Genomic DNA, 19305 nt, shown 5'->3' on the forward strand with positions numbered 1-19305 from the left:
GCAGTTGGTGTCTTCTGGTCTTCCTCTGCAGGGGTTTTTCAGCTCAGCAGTCCTTCTTCTTGTAGTTGCAGGAATCTAAATTCTTAGGTTCAGGGAAGCCCTTAAATACTAAATTTAAGGGCGTGTTTAGGTCTGGGGGTTAGTAGCCAATGGCTACTAGCCCTGAGGGTGGGTACACCCTCTTTGTGCCTCCTCCCAAGGGGAGGGGGTCACATTCCTATCCCTATTGGGGGAATCCTCCTTCTACAAGATGGAGGATTTCTAAAAGTCAGAGTCACCTCAGCTCAGGACACCTTAGGGGCTGTCCTGACTGGCCAGTGACTCCTCCTTGTTGTTTTCTTTGTTTCCTCCAGCCTTGCCGCCAAAAGTGGGGGCCGTGGCCGGAGGGGGCGGGCAACTCCACTAAGCTGGAGTGTCCTGCGGTGCTGTGACAAAGGGGTGAGCCTTTGAGGCTCACCGCCAGGTGTTACAGCTCCTGCCTGGGGGAGGTGTTAGCATCTCCACCCAGTGCAGGCTTTGTTACTGGCCTCAGAGTGACAAAGGCACTCTCCCCATGGGGCCAGCAACATGTCTCTAGTGTGGCAGGCTGCTGGAACCAGTCAGCCTACACAGATAGTCGGTTAAGTTTCAGGAGGCACCTCTAAGGTGCCCTCTGTGGTGTATTTTACAATAAAATGTACACTGGCATCAGTGTGCATTTATTGTGCTGAGAAGTTTGATACCAAACTTCCCAGTTTTCAGTGTAGCCATTATGGTGCTGTGGAGTTCGTTTAAAACAGACTCCCAGACCATATACTCTTATGGCTACCCTGCACTTACAATGTCTAAGGTTTTGCTTAGACACTGTAGGGGCACAGTGCTCATGCACTGGTACCCTCACCTATGGTATAGTGCACCCTGCCTTAGGGCTGTAAGGCCTGCTAGAGGGGTGTCTTACCTATACTGCATAGGCAGTGAGAGGCTGGCATGGCACCCTGAGGGGAGTGCCATGTCGACTTACTTATTTTGTTCTCACTAGCACACACAAGCTGGTAAGCAGTGTGTCTGTGCTGAGTGAGGGGTCTCCAGGGTGGCATAAGACATGCAGCAGCCCTTAGAGACCTTCCCTGGCATCGGGGCCCTTGGTACCAGAGGTACCAGTTACAAGGGACTTATCTGGATGCCAGGGTGTGCCAATTGTGGAATCAAAAGTACAGGTTAGGGAAAGAACACTGGTGCTGGGGCCTGGTTAGCAGGCCTCAGCACACTTTCAATTCAAAACATAGCATCAGCAAAGGCAAAAAGTCAGGGGGTAACCATGCCAAGGAGGCATTTCCTTACATACCCTTTCAGATTACAAGTTGATGAAGATAACAGTCACACAAACAATCTTTAAAATTGCGAAACCTGCAATTTGAGCCTCTCCCTTTTCCTCATTGTTGTGGATTCTGTAACTAGCATTTACAACAGAGGGAGACTATTGTTAACGTCTTCCATATAAACATCAAATCCATCAAATGTTTCTTCCCTAATCTGCACATGATCTCATAATAATTGGTCTTATTTCAAGGACTTTTTTCCTGCATGGAAGCAAGTAACACCATATCCAGGGTCAATCCCTCTAAATACAATTCAGACCCTATGCCAGCCTTCCTGGTGAAATGACTTCATGCATCTGGCACCCTTCTGGACTAAACTATTCACAATCCCTCTTTCCCAATTCATCTTTCACTAATACTTGAAAGAAGGTAGTGTCTCTACTATACAAACATCTGAGAATCCCAACGACATAAGGTATGGCACAATTCTGACCTCATTTCTGACCTCTTATTCTTCTGCAAACAAGTATAAAGTTGTGTAAATAACCAGCTCACACAATCAAGCAGAAGGCTTGAAGAAGACAACAATTTGGATCCAGTACGGGTAGTAGCACTGCAGCCACCATTTTACAAAGCATAGGTGATGCATTGTTTAGCTTTGACGGTGGAAAACCGTGCCTGCTGATTGTGCCTTCAGTGGCATTCAGTGTCATGACATCATGCTATAATCTATTAAATTTGGAAGACCATTTTGAACTGGGCTGAATTGTTTCTCAATAACCAATGCAAACAATAAAAAATAGGTGCCTCACTCTCTAATCCTGATCCTTTTTCTACGTACACCTCAAGGCCATCCACTTCAACCTTTATCAAGAAGCTACTGATTGATTATGACTAGTATCCATTTGGTTTCATGTGGGTGGATGTGCGTTGCAGCACTTCTCACTCCTTCCGGCTTGCATGAGAATCACAAAAGATGAAGTGTTCATTTGCACCTTTAGATGTTGGATAAGGACTTTAAGCTCCCTCTCCATCTGCCCCTCAATATGTTCCTTATCTCCATCTAGTCTTCACCAAGTTCCTGATGAGATCTCATACGCATGGAATGAAGTGCCAATGCGCTGGTGTCACTTGTAGCATTCAACTAAGGATTTTATTCCTCTTCATGCTATGGAGTCGGACTGGGTATCTGGGTACCAGGAACTAAAGGCGTAACTTAGGCTTTGAAGGACATATAGTGTTCACCGGGAGCTCTATTTGTGAAATTTAGAAATGACTGTCAACCTAGTGGTCATCTCTATTCCTTGAAAGGAACAGACACTAGTGTGGTTTCGCTCAAAGTATAAAAAGTTTTGAGGATGCCCGCCACCAGTTATCGCTTGTCACCAAACTTTTAAACTTTTTTAATTTGTCAGAAACAAACTCCTAAACAGGAGTTTGTTTTTGAAAAACTCAAAACAAATTACCTTCCACCTCCCTCAAAGGAGCATTCTAATATAATGGCCCCTAGGCAGTGGGGTGTGTGTGTTGGGGGGGTGAGAGGCCATTATATTTTTTCTTTTGCTCACTGCCAAATGTTACCCAACAGTGACAGAAAAAAAGAGCATTATACAGTTCACTGTAAATCGAGCAGGTAGTGCAGTTCCTTTCCTCCATACTCTACTGCATCAACCTAGGTAGGTTTCTGTCAATGGAGCCACCGTGGGCTCCGTCAGAGGAATCCTTATGGTTCTTCCATTCCTAAATCAGACGGGTGGACCAAGAGTTTTGTAAACAGTTTACTCTTTGTGCAAAACTCTAAATCAGGCCTTAAGTGTAGCGAAGTTGCTGCTTCTGGGTGTCCACCACATAGTGTGTGGGATCCCTAAAATGTTACTGTAAAATTATTTTCACCCAGTCGTGCATTTAACTTTCCAGTATGGCCATTGTGAGTCAGCACAGAAATTTCACCAGCTATGTGGAGGTTAAATATCATATGGTGGCTGCATTGTGTATTTGCATCACTCACAAGCGGTTGTACAAAATGTATGGCTCCAGGGAGCACTACTGATTTCTGGCTGGGCTGCAGTTTAAAAGCAGTGCAAAAACACATGGCTGGGGAAAGTGCATTGGGCATGTAGGACAATGCTATTTGTATGTATTAAGTGTGCCTTTGAAGCCCAGGCAGCTGGTTACTTAATTTATAAAAGGTGGCATAGAACAAATTAGAATACTATGACTTTGCCTTGAGCAGTTGCCCAAAATAATTATTTCATAACTTTGCCTGGGATAATGCTAGAGCTATTATTAAAAGTAATATTTCACTGTTTTGAAAATCTGATTCAGTGGTGAAACTAGGTTTTTAAGCCGTAATGGAAAAGTAACTTTTATAAAGTGTGTGCCCTTAGCTTGGCTGTTGATGACTGTGCTACTAGAAGATAAGGGTTTGACCTCTAAGCCTAGTTACAGATGTCAACAAGTTGTAAGTTATCGGGGATTTACGATCTGGGCAAGGAACAGGAATTGATAGCAGAACAAAGGGTAGCATTAACAGCTCTTACATTGCATTAGTGGGCTGCCCTGAATTGCTACATTTCATTCCCAGGGCTATGCCAGATTTTCTAGCTTCATTTTCAGCAGAAGGGAAAACCAGCTTAGACCTTGACTAAGGTAAGGACACCTCATTTAAGTATGCGTGTGGCTTGATGGTGGATTAGAGTGGGAGCCATCATATTTTAAGGTTCATGATATTGTTTGTAGTAAATCAGAACTGGAAGTTCTGCAAAAGCAGACCAGAAATTAGCAAAAATAAAATAGTTAGGGTTGAGGGAAGGGAATTCTCCAATTACCTGCTAGTCCACAGGCTAAGACTGGCACCTCACTACAACATCCTTTGACCATTCCTGGAGCTGGGTTGAAAACATCACTAGAGAAGATGATTCTGTCTGACTGCTGCGATAAGACCATAGTACATTTGATTCCCCCTGCCATCTAGGGACTTGGATGACCCCTGTTAGGGTTTTTTGCTTGCTCCATGGAGAGAGAAAACAGAAAAGGAGACTGATGTATGACTCCAAGAGGGCTCAGATGACCAAAGAGGACAGTACCAGACAGGAGGCCTCGCTGAAGGGAGACCTACTGCCTGGAAACCTCAGAGGAAGACCTACAGACTGCAGATGTGGTGGGTGGTTTGTTTTGTGCCTCAGTTAGGGGGGCCTAATGTTTTTCCTCATTCAACCATTGCAAGCAAAATTGTGTTGTCTTTCTCAGTGGATCAGTATGACCAGCACCTCTCAATAAACATTGTTTCAGGTAGTGGTTCCTTCTTTGCAGTTTGGCTACTTCCCTACTACATATTCCTTCATGAAGCAAGCTCCCTGCTCTTGTGTGTGGCTCTGTGCTTTGTCTCTCACAGGAGGCCCCTCTGAGAATTATTTTCTTGGCGGTTTCCTCCATTTTAGTATATTTTCAATTGGACTGAATGTTGCTAAGTCATATCAGAATCTCCTTTTGATGTCTGGGGTTTCCTTTCTTGCTTTGGGTTCTTTAGCCCAGTGTTTCTGTTCGAGGTGAGAGAGGTAAGAGATATTGCCTTCTTTATACAGGGAGAATATATTGAAGTAGTCAAATCCTCTTACATTTGGGTTCTGAATTTTCAGAAGGTATTCAACAGTACATGCTGTACAGTGTTAAATCTATGGCTACAAGCAGGGAGACAAAGGAAAAAATTAATTTGTTTGATCTGTCAGCTTCTTGCATCCGGCACTCGAAAATGAGAGAACGCTGGATTCCCCCACGTAAATAAGAATCTCACAAAGTTGAAAAGAGGTGCCTACCAGCCTACTCTGATCTGTTTGAAAGGCTGATGAACACCTTCATATCTACACCATGGGTTGCAGTGCACGGAGGCTTCTTCCTGGTGGGTAAGGAAACAGGCCAGAGTGTACTGCCATCACAACCTTCAAGGGAAGCAGAGGTTGATAGGTTATCCTCTCAGGAATAAGACTGGGACATCGGAGTGGGTCCGGAGGCAGGTACTTGTCAGGAAATGAGGAGATGCAAGATTGTCAGTGGCGTACATGGAGACACTACACCTAAAGAGATGACCGGGAGCCTTTGGGGGCGCTGAATACACTTTTGACTTGGATAACCCATGCCAAATCCACTCTTCTGAGTAATTCCAAATTCCTAAGTTTGCATTGTGAGTGCAGGTCATTATCTAAACATCACAAACTCATAGTTGGGCATCAGGAGCTGCATGAGAGCTGAATGTCAAAGGCTGTTGGTGGAGGGCCAGGTGTCTTTAACCCTGGAGACGGGCTTCAAGAAAGTCACTTTTAATGGCAAGCATTAGAAGTACTCTGAGAAGGGAATCCGTGGCTTAGGGCAGTCTTGACAAGACAAGTTTTTTGATTTTGTATGTTCAATGACCTTAAATTAGGGAAATGGCTGTCACAGATTAATCTTATTGAGCTCCTTCGGTGATCCAGATATGCTATGGTGCTGGGCCCAGCATATCATTTTCATTTTGAAAAAAATGAAATATGTGATCACCACTGAACAGTAAAGGTCTATTTACTTAAGATCGATCCCAAGTTAAAGGAGTTGCCTTCTTTCAAAATATTGTTATTTGGGGACCCTTTCATTGAAGATCTATGAACATTTGTAGAAACATTCACTTCATAAAAAAAGGCCCAGGCTTTGATTTGCGGAGTGCTTGCACCAAAGTGCTTTTTTATGGGGTTGGACTAAAGGGATTGCATTGCAGCTCTGGCAGCTTTCAAGGTCTGTAAAGCCTGTGTACTCCAAGATGATGTGACTTTGATCAAGGCATCTGTAGGTTCAACTCTTTCTTCCCTTAAAGAGGCTAGGGGTTAGAATCATGTTTTTGAGCAGTCGCAGATGTAGCGTAACATCTGTTGGAGGTGAGTTAACTAATCTTAATTAAATGTGGTGGGGAGAGTAACTTTTGGCTTTACAACTGAAGGGGGATTTTTTAGGATTACTTGATGTTAGAGATGGTACACTTCTTCAGATTACATTTTTATTGTGCTCCTATATGGCCTGTTCCATTGTGTCTTCCCAAATGTCCATTGTGTCTTCCCAAATGGAGCAAGACTAGAGGAGAATTGATGTGGAAAGAGGCAGTTCAATTTATATTCTTAACCCATCAGGCTTTTAAGCAATATATTTGCAATAAAAAAGAAAGGAAATTCCTTATTCCCAGTTGTCAGCATACAAGGGTTCAATACCTTGGCAGACCACTGGCAATACAGGATGGAAGACATTCACTTACTAGAGGGCCCCCTGTTGGAAGACTAGGGGATGGGCTGAATTGATCATCAGAATGCTCACTTGATTTTACAGATGCCTCACAGGCATTTCCTCCAGTTTCCTAGTGGGTCTGATTTGAGAGTTCAATGTCCTTTCATTCATGTTGCGATTAGTTCCCTCGGTCTTTACAAAACCAGAAGCTAGTTGTGTCTCAGGGCACCTGATTGAGAGTACAATGTGTTTTTTTTTTATCCCACAGAAGCAGAATATTTCGGTTCAGCTCTTTCAGGTGGTGGTTTCTTTGTAACTGGATCTGTTTTAAAAATTTATTTTTAGAAAGAATCTGACTTGTTACCTTGGATACACCGGAGCTTCTTGGGTTTATCACAGATTCAGTGAAGACCCTACAAGTCTGGATATAAAGCATCATCAAGGGAGCTAAGACAGGTGTTGTAACTGAGAAAGACTTACACTGAGTTCGAGCAAGAGATGTGAGCTTGTTGACCTCAGTCGAAACTCTTTCTTGGTCCATTGCACTATTGGACACTATAGTACCTAAAAATTGTGCGTCTGAGAAATGATCCCACTCTGCATAGAGAGGATTATACTGTCAGAAAATCCATTACTGGCTGCATCTGGTGGAGAAGCTTGAAAGGACTGGGGCAGTTTAGGACCTATACTTCAAATCAGTAGCTTGAAACTTCTGGCCAGTTCTCAATCTGCTGCCTGTCAGTTGACAGAGGTCACTGATGCATACATTGTAGGATAGGCACTATTTCAGTGAGCTAAATTAATTACTTTGGAGGCATGATGTTCAGGTTATCGGTGGAACTAGCCAAAGACCCTTAACATCTCTGCCTACAGTGAAGGATATCATTTGCAGTGAATTATGTTCTGGGCATGTGGTCACTGAATCCTCAGATGTGTTGCACTTCCTTAGACCTCATGCTACATCTTGTGATGTGTGGCGATAGAGGGGTGGTGGGGCCCTTGCAGCCAGGATGCAGAGACAGGGATGAGAACAGACATTCTCAGCCAATAAGTGTCAGGGGAAACATGGTGGAGCTGAAGGGATGGAGATCATACACCTATAAAAACATGATCTTTCCCCCAGTCAGAGTGGGCACAGTCTGGGTACCTGGGTCCCTTGCCAGAATGTATCCATTCTCTTTTGCAAGCAAGCAAATCATTTAGGGGATATGAGTAAAGTAAAGTGGATGAGAGGAGGAATGGGTTGACACAGACTAGCTACCAGGATCCGTCCCCTGGCTTCATTCATTCTTGTTTGCAGGATTTCAGAAACAGGAATAGCCCCTCTACATTGCCACACGGCAAAAAGGGAGAGGAACCCTGAAGTACTAAAGGATTATGATCCTCTGTATGGGACTACAACAATAATGCCTCTGGGAGAAAGAGACAAGGGCTCAGCTTCAGGAAAGTGGTGAGATGACTAGACCAGGGTACTGATGTCAACAACCATGAAGAGCTCATGTGACTGAGAACTAACACCTGGTTGTGTATGTGTAAATGCACTGTCCGGTAAGAAATAACATCATGTTTATCCATGAAAAGTTCTACCCCTCGTTAAGGCAAGTTCTCTAAAGAAATGCAGGATTAATTAATCTTTAAGGAATTTTATGTTAACCTAGTATGGGCTTTGTTTCTGTTTTTGCTAGGTAAGCTTTGAGCACACGTAGTTCATGCCTTTGGGCATACCATAGAAGTCAATGCTTCCTAGACATTATGCCTGAAAGTTGCAACTCTATTAAGGACACAGCGACAAGTAATTTTCCATTCAGTTGCATGAGGTGTTTACATGTATTAAGATATTTAAGCATTTGGTTATAGGAATTTAATTTACTGTCTTTTTGCATTCAATTTGTGATCTATGGTATTGAATTGATTCCTGATTCGAGCGTACAGTTAATTCATACAGGTCTTTTCTTTAAATTGTTCAAAACATGGTCTGATTACTTGTCTTCTGTAGGGTGTTAGCAGAAGGTTTGTGTTTGAATCTTCAGATTTAGAGTTGCGATGTCTGTCACGGACTAGGATGCAAAGAAACAGTCACATTGGATGGGATATTTTGATGGACTTTGTTGACAGCTATTGTTAAATACCATAATCTTGTAGGTGGTGTAGTTTTCTCCCATGTGTTGGGAGTTATGGTTTGTTATTGAAGAAAATAGAAATATTAATCTTCTTCTTCGTGTCCTTAATCCCTTAGCTGCTGGGCATTTTTCCCTCCTCCAGTGCGGAGTCCTTTTTTGGCTATTTGAGGTAGTTCGCACTTAGGTCTTCATAACTTTTTGTCCACATAAGCTATCCACGCCACATTTGCTTTCTTTTTTTCCAACATCCTAGTGATTCTAAAGGTACCCAGAGTTTGTTGGTTCTCCTGGAGGAGACCAAGAAATAAGCCAAAATACAGCGAACATTTCGTTTTTTAAAAAACAATTGGGGAAAAAAGGATGCCGAAGAAGGCTTGTGGGTTTTCCCTGAAAATGGCATCAACAAAGAGATTGTGGTGCTAAAATCACCAGCTTTCAGGAATAAGCAGACTTGAATCAGAAAACTAAATTTTTCAACTAAATCTTGGCATTTAACTGGGACATACCCCATGTTTACTATTTTTGTGTTTTCAGCCTCCTCCCAGTTAATAACAGGAATGGTATGAAACCAATGCTGGATCCTGGAAAGCTAAACATGTCTGAAAAGTAGAAAAAACTATGAATTCAGCAAGGGGTCATTTGTGTAGATCCAACTAGGTTTTCCTACAGAAAATAACAGCTGAAATAAAAAAACTATTGAAATTGAGCTGAAAAAAACAGCCATTTTTCTCCATGTTTTACTCTAACTTTTTCCTGCGATGTCAGATTTTTTAAAGCAATGTACCGTTATGTCTGCTGGACTGGTTGCGGGGCTATATAGGGCTTGTAGGTTCATCAAGATCCCTTGATACCCAGAGCCAATAAATGAGCTGCACCTTGCAATGGGTTTTCATTCTATACCGGGTATACAGCAATTCATTTGCTGAAATATAAAGAGTGAAAAATAAGTTTCAAGAAAACCTTTTCTATTTCCAAAATGGGCATACGATATGGTGTTGAGAAACAGTGGTTATTTGCACATCTATGAATTCCGGGGTGCCCATACTAGCATCTGAATTACGGGGCATTTCTTAAATAGACGTCTTTTTTACACACTGGCTTACATTTGGAAGTGAAAAATGTAGAGCAAGACAAGAGGCAATAACACCTGTTCTGCTATTCTGTGTTCCCCCAAGTCTCCCGATACAAATGGTACCTCACTTGCATGGGTAGGCCTAATGACCGCAACAGGAAAAGCAACATGGTCACATCACATTTTTGCATTGAAAACTGATGTGTTTTTTCGAAAGTGCATAGATGTGGATTTTGGCTTCTAGCTCATCTGGCACCTAAGGAAACCTACCAAACCTGTGCATTTTTAAAAACTAGACACCTAGGGGAATCCAAGATGGGATGACTTGTGGGGCTCTCACCAGGTTCTGTTACCCAGAATACTTTGCAAACCTCAATATTGGGTGAAAAAAACACTTTTCCTCAAATTTCGGTGACCGAAAGTTCTGTGATCTGAGGAGCCACAAATTTCCTTCCACCCAGCGTTCCTCCAATTCTCCTGATAAAAATGGTACTTCACTTGTGTGGGTAGACCTAGTGCCCGCTACAGGAATAGATCACACAACGGTCAATTTTGGTCCTTACATGAGGGCAACTGTTGAGTGGGGTAGTGTTTTTATCAGGACAGGTGGGGAAACACTGGGTAGTAGGAATTTTGTGGATCCCAGCATATTCCTGTAGTTTGTGTGACAGAAATGCAAGAAAAAATAGAGTTTTTATTCAACATTTCAGCTTTGCAGGGTATTCTGGGTAAGAAAACTTTGGGGAATGCACACAAGTCACACCTCTGTGGACTCCCCCGGATGTCTAGTTTCCAAAAATGTCTGGGTTTGGTATGTTTCCCTATATGGCCACCGAGTCCAGGACCAAAAACACAGGTGCATGCCTTACAAAGCCAGTTTGTTTTGTGATAGATAATTTTGATGTCTCCACAATACGATTTGGGTGGTGAATTTTGGGGCTGAACTAAATTGGGGAGCTCCCAAGAGAGCACTCTCTATGTGCTTGCCACCACATGCACCTGCTCTCTGGGTTGGGCTAACCCGCTATTGTCCCGTTGCACAGACTGTGCTTGCGAAGGGACAGCAGGACTGTCATCATCACCTCCCTCATAATCACTGGAAGAGGAGTTATCGAACGGGACTCCTCCGACTGAAAAATCACTCCGAGTCTGTGCCATTGACTTGTCCCTCAGATGTTGTCTCAGTATCTGCTGTCTCAGTCTCTGATCCTACGTCAGAGCTGTCCTCTATAACCCGAGTGAGGGCTTGAGCAGCAGTCATCCAACTAGATGCCATCTCAGCTACTGGCTAAACTGTTGCTCTAAAACACTAGCCTAGGTAGACAGTCACAAAATTGCTTGTGTGTGTGTGTGTGTGTGTGTGGTACGTGCAACAGTAGAAGTCACCTTACCTTCACTTTTTCCCTCTATCAGCACATTCTTTCAAGACACTCAAAAAAAGACACACTATTACTTCACCTTGTCATATACCAATCGTCACAGTCTTTAGCACCTCTAGCACCCAGTCCAACAATCATTATTGGTGCTCCCACTCCCATGACCGCCTCCTCGGATTCCCTCAGTACCACCCAGCAGAAGTGCCCTTCATCTCTCCATAGCCCCCCCCGTACATATTTCATTTGTATTATAGTACAGGTAATGCCTGACTTTACTAATGTACTCAGCTATTTACGTAATATACAGATTTGATCTTTGCAGTAGGCATCTAAATCTGCGCTACTTTATGGCATCAAAACTGCCCCTAGACAAAAGTCTGATCCTTTTGTAGCAGAAACATAATCACAAGACTTACTTGACTTTTTTATTGCTGCTTAAAAGCTACAGTTGAAACGCGTCAGTTGAAGTATGTGCATTGCTTTGAAGACGCAAGCTGCAACTGCAAGACAACTGGTGGCGAATATATATGTATGTGAATATATATATAAAGTGTGTGCGTGTATATATATGTGTACGTGTGTGTGTGTATGTATGTGTGTGTGTGTATATATATATATATATAGATATAGATATAGATATAGATATAGATAGATATAGATATAGATCGCTTTATCGCAGCCTCCAGGGAAACCACACACGCATTGACAAAAGTGATATATAATTTTTTTAATATATATATATATATATATATATATATATATGTAGATAGACATATAGGTAGATATATCTATCTAGATCTATATATTTATTTTTAGTAGCTGTATGGTCACGCACGACCCTGTCAATTTTTTTTTTTCTTTTGTAATTTAGCCCCTGTGTGGCGCGATCGTGCTCCTTCTAGGGGACACCTACCTTTAAAAAAAAAAAAAAAAAAAGAAATACCGCTCGTTTTCCGAGGGGGCTGAACTTCCCCCCCCAAAAGTGAAATCCCTGGTGTCTAGTGGGGTTTCCTGGCCCTCTATCGCAGTCTCCCCTTTCAAACAAGGCCTTCCCGAACGTCGGAAAGGGCGTTTGGGGCTGTTTTCCCCATTGGAGCAGGAAGCGGCCTTGTGGCTGCTTCGTGCTCCGATGGAAAAAACAAAACAGTGACAACAGCGTGCCTTGTGGTGCGCTGATGTCACAAGGGGGCGGGTGGGAGCACGGGGGGAGACCCAGAAGATCTTCCGTGTCTCCCAGGGTATTTTTTGATTTTTTTTTTTAACCCCCTCCCTGGTGTCGCCCACTGGTCGTGATCCGCACCAGGGAGGTAGTGTGGGCGCCAGCCAGGGGGCGACACCCGCACTAAAGAAGTTAATAGTACTATAACTTTCCATCACTTTTAGAAGTTTTGACCTTAATAATACATGATAGTAGATAGGCAAGCCAACCATTTTTCTGTGCAATGAAACTTACATTTTGTAACCTCTTCTGACTAATGAATACATTATGTAGATGTGATTTTTAAGAGATGTGGAACCTATTTTATTAATTAAAGGGTGTGTTTGAACAAGTGTCAGTGATTTGCTTTGAGTGCTGTATTTACTGTGATTTGTAGTGTAAGCAATTGCTGTTATTAGTGTAAGATGCATGTAAAACTTACATGAGCATTCACAGCGTATTACTTTTTTTAAATTTTAGAAACTGGAGCCAATAATCAAACTAATCAACTGAGCATCACCGGAGACCAACAGGAAACTTCACCTCAGGGTACAATAAAACTAAACCTGGTAAGAGTAGTCCAGTAATCCAAAACAAACAATAGAGTATGAATTCTGTTTTCTTAATAACGGTTAGGATGCTTTCTGACAATTTGAATGTTTGTTGAAGCGAACCATAAAACATTGCGAGGTGAAGTCCCATGGGGGCCAATGAAGTGGAGAGATCGCTCAATTTGTAGATAACTGGATATTTGCAGGGCTTAATTAGGAAAGGAAACACCAAATCAGGAATCTCAGTCAAAGAATGGATATGAGTTACACAACAATATATATGAATCAAATGCTGGGTCTTCTGTTTATTGCAGCGTGAAGCAAAGGTTTCATCTTTTTTGAAAATTCATTGCTTTAAGCATACTTTCTGCAAGTATTGGGTTAGAGCTAGACTGTGCAGATTTATCCAAAGGGTGAAGGATTGCTTCACATGATTAGCCCTGTGTACTTGAGTGAATCATAAAACGTGAGGGTTTTTATAGAAAATGTAAGAAGTGAAACGTTTGTTAACATTTTTTCCAATAGTTTTGTATAATGTTAAAGATTACCTTTGACAGCAGAGTTAAACCAGTAAAAGGCAAGAAAAGCTAAGTGTGGGAATGTTGGATGAATAAAGTAAGCATCAAATGTGTTTTTTTGTTTTTGTTTTTCACATCCCTTTTTGTGGTTTTGCAGGGACTGACCAAACAAGTGTATCTTAATGGTGACTGTTTCATAAATTCAAGACTAGAGCCTATTCTATTCTGACATGTACTATCAGATATCTGAAATTTTTACCTTTGTGCGTTTATATTAGACCTCACACAAAGTTGATGTTTGTGGAACTTGTATTATAGACGTCTTTATAACACAAAATCCCAGTTAAACAGATACATACACATAATCATAATGATTGGATAACATTGCAGAGATGTGTGTACCTTAGGCTTCTAGAGATGGGAGCCATGTCAATTGTGTGGGGTAGAGGCTAGTAAATGAGACATAATCTGGCCAAAACCAATGTGAGCAGTTTGAATAATAGAATTATGGAATTAAGTGAAAAGCATCAAGAGGTTTTCATTTGGAACAAGGCCTCTTTACACAGAATGTGTATGCAACCCTGTTTTAGGTTTAAAACTATGACTAATGAACTCGCATGAAAGAAAAACGGATTTCATCAACGTAAGCATATAAACACTGATAAACACCTGCACAACCACACACTAAAATGCCATTCAATGAAAGGAAGTGAAGGAGAATGGGTAATTTCTATTTTTTTCTAAAGGGGCTAACACAATTCAACTCTGTTATACAAGGTACCAGCAATAAAGAATGATATAAGATTATTCTGCTGGAGGGTTATTTAGGGGTGTCACTAAAATATTGTTTCTTCTTAATTTTTTCCCTCCAGTGGTGTGTGGTTGGGTTAAAGTTACAGGGTTTATAAACATATTTTAGCTCTGATCTAAAGTTATACACTATAGAGAATGTGACCAAATTAAAATCATGTTTGATATTTTGGTAGTTTGAATCTTTCACTTATTGGTGAAATGGTTGGTTCATAAATATCTTGCACAGTATATAATATCACATCTACCCACTGACACGGAATGGGTGAAAACCTTTGATACTTTGACCCCTTTTTAAACAAGTCATTATTTATAGAGATCACTTGCCCAACATCCCAGGCTTTAAACATTCAATGCAAGGTGTAGTGACAGATCATGGAGAAAAGAATGCTGTTACCATGCACATAGGATAGTGGTGAAAACATGACAAGACTTTCCACATACAAAATTCATAGCTGCAAGGTGTTCTGTTATTACATGTGATACCTTCAGCTTATCCACTCTTGTTTCCCAAAAGCACTTTATCACTTGGCTTTTGAGCCCATAGTTAAAGTGTTAACAACAATATTTAAAGTCCCAGAATATATTGTGATACCTATTAAAAGGTCAAAACTGACTTAAAGTGAGGCATTTGCCAAGGGGAATCTATGCAATTATTAATGTCCACACAATAGCTATATAATTGTGCACTAAATGTCATGTAGGACTCATTAAAAAGTAGGGAACTCATCCATAGGTATGAGGGCTCTCATCTACTTAACATCCGCTATCAACATGATGAAGTGAAAACATTACTACAGAAAACAGTGCTGGAAAAAGTAATAATTTCCATCATACATGTATTGTATTCATACATATGTATGATGGTGTGAAATATGTGAATGTGTAGTGCATGTGACTGTGATCTCATGGTGACTGTAGTTACAAAAATTAACACACAGAGACCCTATACAATTCCCAATGGTTGTATGATCTCACTGGCTCAAAAAGGCATAGGGAAGTTCCCGTAAATTTGCAATCCCTTCTTATTAGTTGTAGATGTCCACCAATTGAGGGTGCAGGGAGGGTTGTCCATGTTTCGACCCAAAAGTATTTGAGGGGTCTCCTCAGGATTTCGTAATTCAGCTACCATACCCGATGGACCCAGGGACCAGGAGCCCTGCTTCTCACCAGCAAGAAAGGTTGGTGTTTACTCCTGAGCAGCTGCATGCACTGTGGCCTGTTTGTTCTAAACTCTGCAAGGCCTCTCTGGACCTTCTGGACCTACATTAATGCCCGCTAAGGTGTTCTATTTGTAACTTCTCAGCTGAGCCTTGTGATAGTGGCCATACTGTCAGCCCAGGAAGTTCTGATGGCTTTCATAATTTGTCTGGTAATGAAATTAGGTCTTCTTATGGGTTGCCAGGGAGTGAATTTTTTTTTTTTTTTTTTTTTTTTTTTTTTTAACATATATTGCAGATCCCTCCCTTAACATCACCATGATATATGTAACTTTCAGTGGATAACAATCTGGATGCCCAGTTTTTTACTGACACATAGCTGCATGAAGAATCTTTTCTGGACGTATTGCCTCACTTCCTTGGAACTTTGCCATTGTTAGAAGGGATGGCCGAGGGAGAAGGCAGAAGGTGGTATCGGCATTGTTTTCAAGAACACATAATGTCAACTCCAGGTGCTGCCCATTTCTAATTGTAAAGTTTTGTTTTTCTCACTAGGCCTTACCTACAGACTCCTTGTCTGGGGCTTTGATTTATTGGCATCTGGGTTATGCATGAAATTGCATTGGCAGGCTGGGGATTTGCATGGTGGTTGCCACTGAGCAGGTCTAGGTAGGATCAGGTATCCATAGGGCCACGTTTTCTTCCCACCACCAAAAAACAAACATGCGCTTGGTCGTGGGGGGATGTGATCCTCTGTGCCGAAATCGGCCTGGGGAATATCCAAGCAAGATGGTCGCCTAGATGTGTTTTTGGCGAGCCCTGCTGGCCGCTGCAAAATCCTGGCTGATTCTGCCCATCTCTTTACTACCCCCTGCCCCTCTGATGTTACTTGTTCCTCCCTGGATTGCCTACGGCTCTATCATCGCAGTTAGTCGGCTGTTCACTGCTGTGCGCAGATGGCCCTGCAAGCGAGACACACTGATGAACAGGCTTGAACTGCGATAATAGTGGCGACGTGCATGATCCTGCAGCCGGGGCTGAGGAGGCTCCTGGACCCTCTCGATGGAGCTGCAAAGGATAGGTCTCAGTCTGGGCCTACTGGAGGTGCCGGCATTGAGCAACTAAACAGACTCACCGTTTCATGTTGTCTGGCCTGGTGAGGCTGCACAGCCTCCTGCTGCCTCACCGGGGAATTTTGGAGGAAGGGTGCCTGTTTGAACACTGAAGCCTGCTGGTGGGACGCACGCTGGAGGAAACTGCTGATCCGGTGCTCGATTGGGCCAATTAGACAGCGGACCTTGTGGGGGGTAGCCTAGATTTGGGGAACGGTAGGCTTCCCCTCCTCACCCTTCTGGGTGAGTATGATCCTGCCCTGCTCCCCTGATTGGTAGCGTGTGATTATTTGCTGGTTCTTGTGCCCCAGCGGTGGGTCCACTGTGCTGTCTGGGGCATCCGGAGGAACCAGGGGAAGAGGAGATATTACACTGGACATGGTGAATGCCATTGTAGCTGCATAGGGGTGAGAGCCTAAGGGATCTTGGATGCGCTGGGGGGCTCCAGGTCCCATGGATGCTGTCTTAAGCGATGGAACTTCTTGCGCCTGGGGCCTAAAATGACCTGTTGCTGCTGTTGTGGGCCCACATTGTGGTGTTGCTTCTGGTTGATTGGTGTGTTTATACTGGAGAGCGACTGCTGAACACTACTAATGTTGATCTGGTCGCGGAGACCCAGGTCTCCTTAGAGGTGCAATATGGCGGAAGATAAACCTGCAAAGGCTGTGCAGTCTAACAAAATAGGTAATCATATGCACCCTGTGCCTCTGAGTGCAACAGCGGAACAGGTTGCAGAGCAGAATTCAGCTGCTGACCAGAGCACCCCTATGATGACATTTTGGCAACCATTATGAGTTCTAAAGAGGACATGTTTGCAAAAATGGGCACAGTAGCCACAGAGTTAGGCCTGCTTTGTGCAGACTTAAGAAACATGCTGGAACGAATGTCCATGGCTAAGGGACATTTTACCGAACTCAAGCAAGAAGTTGAATTATTGGAAAAGACTGTTGCTAATCTCTGTGTAGCTACTACTCTGATGGAAGACCGTATAGAGGATGTGGAGGGGTGGTCTTGCAGTAACAATCTGTGCTTCAAAGGCTTCCCGCACAATTGTTTATGGAGGAGTGGTTAATCACCGTTTTGAAACCCTGGAAACTATCAAACTTTTTTTTTTTTTTTTCCATTGAAAAAACTCTCCGTGCCCTTGGGCTGAAGCCTAAGCCAGGGGCACCACATCGAATCCTCAGCTGCCAGGCTCTTCAATTACAGAGAGTGTGACTCCACACATTAGGGTCCATGGTACTCCTAGGTATGAGGGACTTAACAGTATATTTCTGGATTATACTTGAAAAGTGCAAGAGCTCCCGAAAAGTTTCATTTATACAAAAAAGCGTCTGCTGGGACCTTGACCTTAGATATGATTTGATGTTTCCTGCACGGCTCCAAGTCCTGCACAATGGAAAGCCACTTTTTTTGTTTTTTTTTACTCCCTGGAGGCGGCCAATGATTGGATAGATACACTGAAAAAACTGCCCCTACGGAATACTAGATCGTTGTGGAGCTCAACTGAATCCCAGACACGTACTGGTGGCTAAACAAACTGGACAGATAGTGGTGCACTCCGATGGTACACTCAAGGACTCCAACTGTGTACCGGACACAGAGGACTCCTTTCGCAGTCATCGTGGAGACAGGGACAGCCTCAACGATGGCACCGATGCGACGCTCAGAAGCATTGCTTCAGTGGGCAGCTGGAGTCCTGGGGGAGATTACCTGAAGCGTTGAATGCCTTGAATGTGGGGAGGTGGACCCTGCGGGTGCCTTACAAGATTTTTTTGAGGGTTTTAAGGCCTGGCTGATTCCCCGAACTGCTATAGTCTAATGGCAAAGGAACTGTAATGTATACTTCTGATTACACTGAATATTAGGGGGGCTGGTATTGCGAAGGTGTTGCAAAGGGCCCTTTCTTCAGGGTTATCACCAAAACCTTTGTCTTTCTCCTCCTATTTTTCTGGCCCTCTTTTTGTTGGCTTTAGGACTCTGGGCACTTTACCACTGCTAATCAGTGCTAAAGTCCATGTGCTCTCTCTCCCCTACAGCTTGGTATAATTGCTTTACACCCGTTTGGCTTATTTGATTTATCTGTAAGCCCCTTTTAAAGTGGTATGCCATATACCCAAGGCCTGTAAATTAAATGCTATCAGTTGGACTTGCAATGCAGATTGCGCCACCCACAGTAGTAGCCTTTCAAACTTGCCTTATGCCTGCCACTGCTGAGCCTGCGTGTGCAGTTTATTGCCACACTGACTTTGCAAATCAAATCGCTTGTCAAGGCCTAAACTCCTTTTTTACTACACCTAAGTCACTCCTACAGTAGACCCTAGAGAGCCCTATGGGCAGAGTGCTCTGTATGTAAAAGGTAGGACATAGGTCTTTGTGTCCACGTCCTAGTAGGGACAGATAACCTATTTCTCACTACTTTTAGTGCTGCTCCTCTCATAGGATTGCATTGGAAATGCTCATACATATGTTTAAGTGGTATCTTCTGATCTATGAGAAATAGTGTGGGCATGTTTAGTATGCTTGGAATGGTAGTGAAAAATCCTCCTTACCGTTGTAGGTGGATTTTTTATATTACTATTTTTAAAAAGCCACTTTTAGAAAGTGGCATTTTTCTGTGCTTATAACTCTAGCGCTTTGCAGCCTGACTCCAATCCACGTATGGGGCAGAGTGACAACTCCACTTGTTGCATACTTTTCAGAAGAGGAATGTGCATACTGAAAGTGTTCCTTCCTGGGACAAGGGAGGGTCATTTGCACCTTACATAGGCTGTGGACTGTCTTCATACAATGGCCCGATTACCCTCTACTGATGTCTGGAGACAGGGCTGGGTTGACAGGGTGTT

General features: G+C 42.9%; 1 protein-coding gene across 2 annotated transcripts in view; it reads left to right on the top strand.

Annotated features, from left to right (window-relative positions):
• The window catches only part of IRAG2 (inositol 1,4,5-triphosphate receptor associated 2), an 871311-nt gene that overhangs the window by 704705 nt on the left and 147301 nt on the right, over positions 1–19305 (top strand). For both annotated transcript variants that reach the window (XM_069228582.1, XM_069228581.1), the window contains exon 28: positions 12789–12877. In XM_069228582.1, coding sequence (XP_069084683.1) covers positions 12789–12877 — 89 coding nt within the window. The remainder of the gene's footprint in view (positions 1–12788; positions 12878–19305) is intronic.

This window comes from Pleurodeles waltl, chromosome 4_1, assembly GCF_031143425.1.
Source record: "Pleurodeles waltl isolate 20211129_DDA chromosome 4_1, aPleWal1.hap1.20221129, whole genome shotgun sequence".
Classification (NCBI taxonomy): domain Eukaryota; kingdom Metazoa; phylum Chordata; class Amphibia; order Caudata; family Salamandridae; genus Pleurodeles; species Pleurodeles waltl.